Source organism: Oncorhynchus mykiss, chromosome 17 (genome assembly GCF_057628025.1).
Source record: "Oncorhynchus mykiss isolate SJ-2025 chromosome 17, ASM5762802v1, whole genome shotgun sequence".
NCBI classification, from domain to species: Eukaryota; Metazoa; Chordata; class Actinopteri; order Salmoniformes; family Salmonidae; genus Oncorhynchus; species Oncorhynchus mykiss.
Window position 1 is genome coordinate 43,262,086 of NC_143038.1, and position 13,122 is coordinate 43,275,207.

General features: G+C 39.3%; 1 protein-coding gene across 4 annotated transcripts in view; it reads right to left on the bottom strand.

Moving 5' to 3' along the window:
- Positions 1–5,720: 5,720 nt before the first annotated feature.
- LOC110493229 (sodium channel protein type 8 subunit alpha) overlaps positions 5,721–13,122 on the bottom strand; it is a 113,662-nt gene continuing 106,260 nt past the window's right edge. For all 4 annotated transcript variants that reach the window (XM_090205664.1, XM_036950341.2, XM_090205663.1 and 1 more), the window contains 3 exons: positions 11,990–12,094; positions 11,503–11,773; positions 5,721–11,143 (listed from right to left, as the gene is read on the bottom strand). In XM_090205664.1, coding sequence (XP_090061790.1) covers positions 9,981–11,143; positions 11,503–11,773; positions 11,990–12,094 — 1,539 coding nt within the window. In that variant the 3' untranslated portion in view covers positions 5,721–9,980. The remainder of the gene's footprint in view (positions 11,144–11,502; positions 11,774–11,989; positions 12,095–13,122) is intronic.

Sequence of the window (13,122 nt, forward strand, 5' to 3'; positions counted from 1 at the left end):
TTATATCCCAATTTTGACATTTCCTCTCCCAGAGTTGAATATTATTCATGAATCCACACACTTTATCATAGATGTTTAGAATGTGTGTGGCTTTACCTTGCATAGTTAGAATCAGATTATTCCGTTTCCTGAACACATCAGCAAGACAGGCAAGGCGGGTTCCCCAGTCTGTCCCCTGACACAACCACAAGGGGGTGTGAGTGCTCAGACAGAAAATCCCTTCTGCATGCAGCTTTCCCTCTGGATAGTAGTAGTTGCTGTTGCTCAGTTCTACTGTCATCACAGAGCCTTTCAAACAGTCGATAATTTAGAGGCCTGGACTAGATCAAGTTAATCACTTTCAATGGGTCATTCAAAACCTCATGTAATTCAGGACTCATTCTCTTGCTGGCCAATGCCTCCCTGTGAATGATACAGTGGGTTACCTTCTTTCTGTGGGCAATTAATAATTTCACTCTACCAGGTATTGATGCAGCACGACGCATGCACACACAAACACAGGATTTCCAATCCAGATTGTGATCTGAGAAGAAGCTTTGAATAATGTGAAACATATCCTCACATGTAGTTTTCCCCGTTAGCTTCTTGCAGAACAGAATATGCTCATTAAATTCGTAAATGTTGCTGTATCGCACAAACACATCAGTTGATTCTCCAACTGCAGAGAAAATAGACCGGAATTATAATTTTTTCACCACTTGATCAACAATATCAACGCCCATGTCATCCATCCTACGGCACACTGTGTCATTTGACAATGGTACAGTCTTCAGTTCATCAGCTGCTGTCTTGTCAATCATAGTTTCTGAGGATACCATAAAAGGATAATGTGCATTTCAATGCAGTTCAATGCACATGCACTGAAATTAAGTAAAAATATAGGCCTATACATTTAAAATTACCAGATGTTTCACACCAGTGACCTCAGTAAATGTTTTCCTGCCTATTAAGATTTAAATAATGTGAACATATATTTTTTTGTAATATTTTTCCCAATATTTTGTTACTTTTTTAAATCTTCCCATGTACACCCTAGGGACTGCCCACTTACCCCTAGAGTTACAGTGCCTTGCGAAAGTATTCGGCCCCCTTGAACTTTGCGACCTTTTGACACATTTCAGGCTTCAAACATAAAGATATAAAACTGTATTTTTTTGTGAAGAATCAACAACAAGTGGGACACAATCATGAAGTGGAACAACATTTATTGGATATTTCAAACTTTTTTAACAAATCAAAAACTGAAAAATTGGGCGTGCAAAATTATTCAGCCCCTTTACTTTCAGTGCAGCAAACTCTCTCCAGAAGTTCAGTGAGGATCTCTGAATGATCCAATGTTGACCTAAATGACTATTGATGATAAATACAATCCACCTGTGTGTAATCAAGTCTCCGTATAAATGCACCTGCACTGTGATAGTCTCAGAGGTCCGTTAAAAGCACAGAAAGCATCATGAAGAACAAGGAACACTTCAGGCAGGTCCGAGATACTGTTGTGAAGAAGTTTAAAGCCGGATTTGGATACATAAACATCCCAAGGAGCACTGTGCAAGCGATAATATTGAAATGGAAGGAGTATCAGACCACTGCAAATCTACCAAGACCTGGCCGTCCCTCTAAACTTTCCTACTGTCACATTTTGGCACCAGTATTAGCTATCTAGCTTTATAAACCATGCCCCTCTGCAAACACACCTTCTCCGATATTGGTTACAAGGCGGTACTTATTTACCATCATGATAACATTGGTGTTTTGCATAATCTGAAAGTTGATTGAATTCGATTTGGAACTGGTCTACCTCCAGGGCGTGAGCCAGGTGCACTGTTCAAAGCCCACCGTGAAGTTGGCTCAAAACAAAAGTGATGTTATTTACCATGTGTAGTAATTGGTAAGATGGGTTTTCCCATGCAAATGAGATCGCTTTCGAAAACACTTTATCTTCCTTCCCAATGAAAATTCAAACATTTACTTAGGGAAAATGTTGTATTGTTCTGGACATGAGGGAGGGGACCAGTAACTTTATGATCAAACTTTATCAATGTAGAAGCAAAAGCTTGGTTTCTTATTTTGATCATCATACTTTCATCTGGTTTCTTTCAAATATCATGCAATTTCATGAAAAACATGATTTGGACTTTTCATGACCATCAAAAAAATAGAGTTGATGTGACTTTTCGTTTAGTTTTTAGTCAGTACCACATAAACATTTGAAGTAATAATGACTTTCATTGATTTTGAGTTCAATTTACTAGAAGTATATGAGCAAGGTAACACTGGCCAATTTGCTGTGAATGTCGTTAAGCCTATTTCAATCCACTCTAGACCCGTGCAGGTTTCTGTGATGTCGGTTACTCGAAAGAAAATAAAAAATTCATATTACGAATTCTCGGTTGAGGTTTTGATAAGGTGAGCAGTCATGTCACAATAAAACCCATCATATTAAAAGTCTTGAGTCCATAGCTAACTAACTAGCTAAATCAGATTAACTCTGGCAAACAACCTATTTCTTGCTGCTCCCGGGACGTCTGGTAGGCTTATTGTAAATGTACACGCACAAGGTTAGCTAGCTAGCTAGCTAACTAACTAAGTTAAAGTTGCAATATGTACCTTTTTGGGCATCCTGACCAAATTCACATAGAAATGTGTGTTATAGATCTGTCATTCTCAATGAAAGAAAGTCTAAGAAGCGGTAGATCTGTTCAATGGGCACTATTTCTATGCTTCCTGTTCTTAAGATTTATTTTGGCATCTTTTACTTTCGGTTTTGTACATCAGCTTCAAACAGCTGAAAGTACAATATTTTGGGTTATGGAAAATATGTTTCACAGCGGTTAAGATGGTACAATGATTCTCTACACTATACTTACTTGTTTAGTCACATAAACTGAAATTAGTTGCTGACTTTGCTGCCCCAAACTTTGTTTAAACTCAGTCTATCTAGGGCTCTATACAATCCATTTGTATAGAGTTTTGCGGAAATTCAGCGTTACAGCGTGATTGAATTCAGGGGAAAACCTGCAGAATAGGAAATTAGCTTTACATTTCTAGCTCGCTGTTTGTAAAGCTTCAGCGATACAGATTGAAGAGAGCCCCTAGTTACTAGCGGTTGATGAGTGTGAGAACAACTTGAGTGCAAAACAAGTTCAAATAGAGGTAGTTAGCTACTTTCAATTCAACTCATCAGTTTGTTGACTCTTGGCTGGTGGCAAATAGACTGTCATTCATTGTGTTTGTGTTGTGAACATTATTTAGCAGTTTTCAAGTTCACCGCTTGAGGGTGCTGCAAACTGATTTTGGAGCAATGGGATATTTTTTCTTCAGGAAAGTCATATTCTGTTACAGTGCCGCTCTACCCTCTGACTGATTCCTATATACACACATCAACCTGTTTAGATAATTTTAACCTATTTATGAACCAACACCAGGAATTATCTCTCTCAGTTACAGTATGTGTAACTTTTTCATGATGGGCTTCCTTTAGATATGAAAATCAAAGGCTCCCCCCTGCCTCCTCTTTACTCTCTCCCCCCATCCCTTCTACCTTCCCTTCAACTGCTTTTGCTTTCTGGGAACCAGTATGGGAGTTGAGAGATGTGGGTTGTGGGTTGTGTAAAGGCTCAGCTGTGCTAGCCTCCACCCATTTAAAGGGATTGAGCTAATGTTCTGCCTCATTAAAGCCCACACTGAGTCCTCAGAGGGAGAACCCACCCTGCCTAGTATGCTGAATTGTATGTGGCATAGAAAGTGCTCACCATCCAATGGAGGGAGGAGACATGTCACTGACTGCCTTCATTAATCTTTGCATTTCCAAAACAAAGGCGGCATCTCACACTGCACCCTATTCCCTACACTCGAAAAAAAAAAATGCAGGGTTTAAAACAACCCAATTTATTTTTGGGGGTAAACCAGCAATAGGTAAATATTGGACGTGCTGAGTTATTTTGGGTTGCGTGGGTTGTTGGGATTACCCAAACATAGGTTAATTTAACCATCAGCTGGGTCTTTCTGAATGTTTGATTCCGTAGCAAAAGTACACTTCCTCAAAATAGTCTGAATTAATCTAAGATAATTCATTCTGATCTTTTTTGGAGGCGTTTTGGTGGAAATGTTACATTTCCGTAAGATGTTTGGTGCAGTATTTCTCAAGTGAAGAAATGTGCAAGAAAACGAGTCACCTGTCTTTGAATGACAACAAACACTTCATTGAAGAATCCCTACTACTGACTTATCACTGACGAAGGGGCGTAGTCTTCAGCTACTGAACTTCAACTAGCCTCAAGAAAAAAAATGGTTTCCTCGAACAGCCGCAAAAAACTGCCTAACGCTCCCGAACACCAAAACAAACTAAAATAACCCAGCAGTTTTAAAGAAAACAACCCAACTAAGTGACCCAATGACTTCTTTTGACCAGGACCCAAATATGGCTCTGGTCAAAAGTAGGGCACTATATAGGGGATTGGGTACCATTTAGGAGGCATCGACACACTCATGTGCATGCACTCATCCTTCTGCTCCCCTACAGAATATTGTCTAATTTTGTGATTTATGGGCCCTCGATCTCTTAACTCCCGACCCCTCCCCGATCCACCCCAGCTGCTGGTTAGGTTTTCTATTTAATAAAAGAATGGAAGACAAGAAGAGATGGATGGGAAGGGGAGAAAGAAAGGGAGGAGGAAACGGTCACAGAGATGAATAAATACCACTATTATATATCTGGCATGTTAAACTAGCATTCTATATATTATATATATTACAAAATGTATCTGTTTGTGAGTATGGTTTACTACTACTGTAGTTTAGATATTCGCAGGCATTTTTGACATTGAAATGCATAGCCTACATTTGTCACATAAATACATTCCAACATCTCCCCTCTCTCCGTCTTCCGACTTCTCATGTACTTTTTCTCTCTTACTTCCTACCCCCTCCCCCTGTGTGCAGTAGGCTGTGGGAGTGAGAGCGAGGGAGGTATACAGAAGTCTATTGAGAGCAGGCTGCTGCTGACTCAGCCCAGGCCACTGCATTCGTCTATCTGCACTGCAGTGTCGTTTTTCCCCCCGTCCTCTTTACTTCCCTCTCCTCACTCATTCAGTGGGCTACTTTAAAACACACACACACGCACTCTCATCTCAGTTCACACTACTGCACTACACAGCACACCACACATGCTGTGCTACTTGAGGTACTTTCCTTTTAATAAAGATATGGCCAGCTAGTGGTTAGATTCTTGCAGACAAGATCCACCACTAACCTTGCTGTGATATCAGATTCAAATGACTAGGCTTTACACCTGTTGTCTACGAAGCATGTGACAAGTAACATTTGATTTGATTATAATGTTCTGGTGTTGCCTAAATGCTATTTTATCATTTCTATACTGTGTATTGTGCTAATGATCTTCTTTACTTCATACCCAGCTCTTACTTTGCAGCTCAACGTTCAATACAGTGATATTATTTTGAAGGCCCAGTGCAATCAAAATCATGATTTTCTTGTGTTCTATATATATTTCCACACTATGAGTTTGGAATAATACTGTGATTTTATTTTTTCAATTTTAAGTGAAAACAACCACAACAATGTACTTTAATTTTCCCCCAGAGATGATTTGATATTGAGATAAAAACGGACCTTTAAAGTCTTTGATGAAAAGTTTCCCCCCTTTGTAAAATAAATTATATTTCATTATATTCTAGAAAAAAAGACACCACTATGAAGCATAACTGGAAGGCTGCTTTATTGTTTGGGAATAGATTCGTGCTCAAATGAAGACAATCTTTCACTGATTCTCACTTAAAGTCCCAAGTGATTGTGCAACACACGGTCCTTTCTCTGACTGTATTAGTGGCAAGAGATAACGACAGTCAAAAAGCTTTAAGAAAAAATAAAACAAATCGGCAAAAAATACTAAATAACAGATCTCAGTCATGCTAAAAAAATAAAGGCTACATAAATCAATTCATAAATCCACAACAGAATTGAACCCAAGTCTAAAACAGAAGGCAAGCTCTCTTACCAGGTAAATGATCATCGAACAGAATACAAAGAGCATTTGTACTAGATGACTCTATGTGATGTTAATTCAGTTGATCTAGTCTAGGTGACGTTGTTTCCGAGTTTATTGGTTATTTTTGAATATTTTTGGCAATCCATGGTTTTTGTCGTGCTTCATTTTGATTCGCTAAACCCATGGGTTTGGAGATATCCTCTTTCAAATAAATCATTCAAGTCTAAATAGGCTGCTAAAAGGCACATGCCATTAAGAGATATTGCACCAAGAAACAAACACAGACAAGAAAGACAATAAAACTTGAAATGATCGGATACATCGTTCAAAAAATAACAACCAAATGAAATGTTAAATCCAAACTGCACTGGTGTGTGTTTAGGGTGAACATGGAGGAAGGTCAGTGCTGAAACTTTCAAAATGCTGTCACACTAGGCGACCTGAGGCTTAGGATACTGGGGCATGCTGACCGGCCAGCACCAGCTTGTCTCAGGATAGAAAGTGTGTGTGTACAGTACAGTACGTATGTGTGTTTATATTCAGTGGGAAGAGATAGATGAAGTTGTGGGCAAGACATCTTCACACATGTACAAAAGGGTGTGCTGGTAGTGCAATCCTCTCACCAACGCAGGCTACACAATCCTCAGCAAGCAGCCAATACAATACCATGCATTGTATGCTGGTCCCCAGTACATTGAGATCCTGGGCAGGCCAGAGTTTTGGTCATTCACTGAACATATTTCACACAAAAATTAAATGTGAGCTATTACAGTCTGTGGTACTGCATTGTCCTTAATTCAAGGAGTGGAAGAGAGAATTGAGCACATAGTTCAAATATATATATATATATATTAGAACTATATGTATATGTAGTATAGCTCTATATATGTATTAATTTATATATAGATTTTCATATAGTTTTTGCTATTTAATATTGATTTGTTTAGTTACTTCCTTCTTTAATGTGAAAAGTGACTCCAAAAATCTACTCCATCTAACAAATGTGTCACAGTCTAACAAGTGTGACAAAGTGTGTCAGCTGGAAGCCATTCTATTTATGGGTATCATATTTCTTATTAGATTAATAGCAGTCATTTTGTAAGTATTTATTTATTTACAAAAAAAAGGCGCATGTGCATGCACGCATAAAATGATATATTACATTATTTATAGTCTATTAAAAAGTTCATTCGTTACTTTTCAGCAATTTGTGCCATTTACAACATAGCCTGAACTGTAGATTAATTTTTTTATAGATTTGTTTCAAATGGATGTATGTAATATTTTTTATTTGTTCTGTTTACACATCTATACATGTATATCCTTGTTGGGCATGGAGAAAAAATGGAAGGCAGTAGCTTTTATGCTTGTCATTCAGAGTTTTATTTGGTTCAAGTTAACACCCACAATGATTTTGGAGCTCTCATGCAGCAACTGGACTATAAAACTTGAGAAGGGGATTTATTAATTAATAGGAAGTGACATCACTGCACACCAGAACGTGCAAAAGCTTGGGTGTAGTACCTTTAGTATTTTTATTAGGATCCACATTAGCTGTTGCCAAGGCAGCAGTGACTCTTCCTGGGGTCTGCTCTGTTCATTATTTGGTATTTGTTACGTGGTATGCTTTCTACGTTAGTGGAGTGAATGGCTGATGAGGGGTTTTGGAGCACATTTTTCACAAATATTGTATTATGGGGCCTACTCTCCATTGCTCACATACTGTTTGCCTCTGACAGAATTTAGTGTGTTGCTCAAACAAACAAATCCATATTACCTCTCATGACATCTCCTCACAGTGTTTCCTAAGTACCTCTGATTGCTATTGGGTTGAGCAGTATTATTGTTATATTTTATTTAGACCTGACCTAAGTCCAAAGCTACAAAACCACAAATATAATCCGCTACCTTTTCAAAACACTGCCCTTACAAGCGAGCAAAATGTTGCCGTTTCAAGAGATGCTTCTTGCCCTATATTTCAAAATGTTTTTTTTAAGGAAGCTCGAATGGCCTCTGACAGACTGACTGCCCGAGCTATTGCCAGCCGAGACCATAGTCCAACAGCGTGGCATAATATCACACCAAATCACAGGAAAATGCGTTTTCATAAGTACTCTCATCATCACTTTCACTTCCAATTAGTTGCAGAGCTCATTATAATACATCTGTAATATCTCCTGAGATTAAGGGGCGAACTCTTCAAGCATTGCGTATATTTCTAGGGTCTCTCCGTCTAACAATGACAGCGAAGAACAGAAGAGACAGCAGGGGGGCACTGTTCACCCACTCCCATTCCAAGGACAAAGGGTGACCATGAGTAACAAGGCAGGTCTCTTTGGCTTCTCCTCGTATAATTAACCCTATACACCAATTTCTATTTCTCTCTCATTTCCTAGCCCAATATTAACTCCCTCGTAGTTATGTCTGAAAATACATGTTAAAATTATATAAACTAGTAAACCATCACAACATGTACAAATGAATCAGCACATGGTAAAGAAATAAAACACAGCAGTTATTGGAAACAAACACAACATTCTTTCCTCACTTAAACCTTGTAGAACAGTCTAAATTGGCCTTAGAGAAAAATCTGAAATCAAAACTAGCTCGCTACACCTGTCAATTCCCTACCAACGTAGACACTCCCACAATGCCCTCGTCCAACACAAAAACAAAGGCAGATGGCATGGTCAATTAGGTAAGTGATATTGCTGCATACAAATTATAAATATAAGCTTTTTAAGATTTACATGATAATTTTTTTCTCTTAAAACAATCCACCAAATACACACAGACATCCAATCCCATCTCTTCTGCATCCCATAGCAGCAATACAATTAGTTTGCATTTCTCCTAATAAAATCCACAACGTTGGTATTCATTCGACACAAAGTTTCTCATCATAATACTAATGATTTACTTCTAACTTTGAATTTTTGACAGTGGACAACCTCAAACCTATAATCGAGCCACTGTTGTGTTCTGAGTATTAGTGTCTTGTGGACTATGATTATTCATGCAAGATTTCTGATCAAAACATGCCATCATGCAAGTAATTACTATGCACTGAACAAGCACAATTATCTATGTATTTGTTTGGAAATCTGACTGAGTAAATGTAAGCCCTTGGCCCAAGATGACTCCTTAATAAACAGCCCCATAACCAATCGATGTGAAAGCCCATGTAGAAAAAGCCTTTTGATGTGGATATAACAAAGATAGAATGAGAAGAAGAGTTAAGTGAAAATGTTTGTTGTTTTTGTTTTGTACCTTTTTCCTTTTTTTTGCCACTCAAATTATGTGGAGATACAAGTATATTCAGCATTAACAAACCAAATAAAAAAACCTTACATTAGGCTACTCTGGGTCTTTGTTATTCTCTTCTCAGCCGTTCTTCTGTTTGTTCATACAGAGTGATAATGTCCTTAAATGTCCTCCATGAATGTCTAAATTAAATGATACAGAGGCCCTTCTGGCTGCTTTTGGAAGATGATTCTTCAAGTCAAGCAGTATTTCCATGTTTTTCCTGCATAGCTCTGTATTTCCATGGGAATCCATTGCTGGCGGGAATCCCACACATTAAATCCCTTATCAGCGTTTCTCATTCATTCCTCTTAGTGAAGAGTTCTGTTCCTTATGTGTAGTCCACTATCTGCCCTTTTGCAAACAAAGACATTTCTTCCATATTTTGTCTGTTTTTCATTCCCTTTTGTTAAGATCAGTGGTCTAGATGCAACAATGTCAGACAGTTTTTTTAGATTAAATCAAGTTCAAGTGTCTTCAAGCTGTAAGAGACTGAGCTGCTTCCCTCTGCATCAATAGTATGAAGTCTGTAAACAAAATGATTAATATTATTATTTTTCTTACTTGCAAATGAAATAATCTGTACATCTGTGGATTAGATGGTCTCCTCTCGCTTTGTTTGAAGTTATATTATTATAATAATTATTACTGTTATTATTATTACGATATTCTAACACTTAGATTCCCTGACGGCTTTTTGGTTTCTGGCCTCCTTCTTCCCTCCCTTTCCTTCATTCTCATCCTGTTTTTCCTTGTCAGGTTTGGTTACACTGTCATAGGAGGGGAGAGAGGCAGTGGAGGGCGTGCCCTCCTTCTTTTCCTTTTCCGGATTCGTCCCCCCATTCTTCACATTATTGTTACTGGCAGGTCTGCGCTTGCGTTTGAAGCCGCGTCTAGCCAGGTAGTTTCGGTAGGCCTGCTGTATGATTTTGGCCGACACGTCCTCCTGCTTGCGCCTCAGAGTAGTGGTAATGGGCTCATAAGACACTTTGGACGGGTTCGCCGCAATAAAGCGTTGTTCCATTTGATCCCTTAGCATGTCCAGCTCTCCGGTATCGCCTAGTACCCGTTTGGTGAATGCAAACAGAATGTCGAGGCAGTGGATCCGGTCCCCGCTCACCATGGGCAAGTCCATGGAGATCAGCTCGATGGTGTTGGGCTTTGGAACACGGAGCGGGTGCTCGAGGTAGTCTGCAAAGTCTCCAAGCTTGCCATAGGTGATGAACTGCGAGGCGTCTGGGTCGAACTTCTCCCATATTTCGTAGAAGGTCGTGAAGTCGTCTTCGCTGAGCGGGTCGGCACTCTCTTCAGTCGCAACGCCAAAGTTCTCAAGGATGATGGCAATGTACATGTTGACCACGATTAGGAAGGAGACGATAATGTACATGACGAAGAAGAAAATCCCAACCGAGGGGTTGCCGCAGTCACCCGTATTTGGTGCACCTGGGTTCTCCAGTTGTGGGTCACAGTCTGGTGGGTAGTTGAGGATGGGTAACAACAAACCGTCCCAGCCGGCAGATGTGGTGATCATAAACAGGCAGATCATGCTGTTGCCAAATGTCTCAAAGTTGTACATGTCGTCGATTCCTGCCCCATGCTTGACATAGCCAAAGTTAGACATGCCAAAGATAGAGAAGATGAACATAACCAGGAAGAGTAACAACCCGATGTTGAACAGGGCAGGAAGTGACATCATCAGAGCAAACAGTAAAGTCCGAATGCCCTTGGCCCCTTTGATCAGACGCAGGATTCTGCCGATTCGGGCCAGTCGGATCACCCTGAAGAGGGTCGGAGAGACAAAGTACTTCTCAATGATATCTGCGAGGAACATGCCTGGATAGAGAAGCACACAGAGAAAGAAGAGGATATGGAGAAATGTATGATTGTTGATATGTTCTGCAATCTTTTTAGTATGTTTCCTTAAAACCATAACATTCTGTCATACATATATTTTTCTAATAATAATAATACAAACTGTCCTGTTACTGGTAGGCCACTAGGGGGAGATGTTAACACATGAGCTCACTTTCCCAGGCCACACATTTCATAATAATGTGATACTTCTAGACACATGATTTTTGATAGAAAATAGAGCAACCCATTTCTAGTACTTTGAATTAAAACAGCAATTCAGGTTCTAGCACACAAATACCAGGCATATAAGACAATAAAGGGATGAAATCACTACTGACCAACAATTGAGAGAATGACCACGACCACGTCAAAGATGTTCCACCCAATGGTGAAGTAGTAGTGCCGAAGGGCAAAGAGCTTTAACACAAACTCAGTAGTAAAAATAACAATGAAGACAAAGTTGACCCAGTAGAGGATGTTGTCAGTTTCTTCTGACTGATCGTCCGTCTCCACCATCATGGTCACCATGTTGAGGCAGATCAGCATCATAATAGATATATCAAACACCTGCTGCGTTACGAAGTCAAATACCAGGCCCTGAAAGTTATTCTGAGAGAAAATAGAGAAAAGAATGGAGGATGGATAAATAAACGTTAGTAGGTTTAACAAATTAAAGCGAGGCACATTTGGTAAGGGGACATTCTGGAAGGTCTGTTTGTTAGTACAGTTTCGTTTTCAACATGTCTTTTGAATGTTACCATAATGAGAAAACACCTCATTTACGCCTCCCCCAAAGTAGCCCTTGGGTAAAAGGAAGAGACTCACCAATGGTCTTGGTATAGGTTTTTGTGGTTTCTTTGAGCCAAGTTTTTTCATGGCAGTGTGGTATTTCTTCTGCTCCTCTGTCATGAATATATCCTGACCTCCAAAGTAAAGGGACACAGGAAAAACATCTGGTTACAACCTTGTTGAGCCAAATAATGTGGGAACTTGTTCTTAACCTTCACTGAACAAAACTATAAATGCAACATGTAAAGTGTTGGTCCCATGTTTCATGAGCTGAAATAAAATATCCCAGACATTTTTCATACGCACAAAAAGCTTATTTCTCTCAAATTTTGCATACAAATTTGTTTACATCCCCGTTAGTGAGCATTTCTCCTTTTCCAAGATAATCCATTCACCTGACAGGTGTGGCCTATCACGAAGCTGATTAAACAGTATGATCATTACGCTGATGCATTTTGTGCTGAGGACAATAAAAGGCCACTCTAAAATGTGCAGTTTTGTCACACAACGCCACAGATGTTTCAAGTTTTGAGGGAGTGCACAATTGGCATGGTGACTGCAGGAATGTCCACCAGAGCTGTTTCCAGATAATTGAATGTTTATTTCTCTACCATAAGCCGCTTCCAATTTCATTTTAGAAAATTTAGCAGTACGTCCAACCGGCCTCACAACCCAGGCCACGTGTATGGTGACATGTGTGAAAGCATTTTGCTGATGTCAACATTGTGAACAGAGTGCCCAATAGCAGAGGTAGGAATATGGTATGGGCAGGCATAAGCTACAGACAATGAAGCATTTTATCGATGGCAGTTTGAATGCACAGAGATACTGTGACGAAATCCTGCGCCCATTGGGAGGCCCATTTTTTGAAAGGTATCTGTGACCAACAGCTGCATATCTGTGAAATCCATAGATTTGGGCCTAATGAGTTTATTTGAAATGACTGATTTCCTCTCTTTGAAATTGTTGCATGTTGCGTTTATATTTTTGTTCAGTATAGTTTTATCTTATTAACATGTCCAAGGAATTTTCTTGCTCACACATAATATGCACATACATTTATGCACACCCACTCACACACTATGCAATCAAACCAAATCAAATGTTATTGGTCACATACACATGGTTAGCAGATGTTAATGTGAGTGTAGCAAAATACTTGTGAAAAA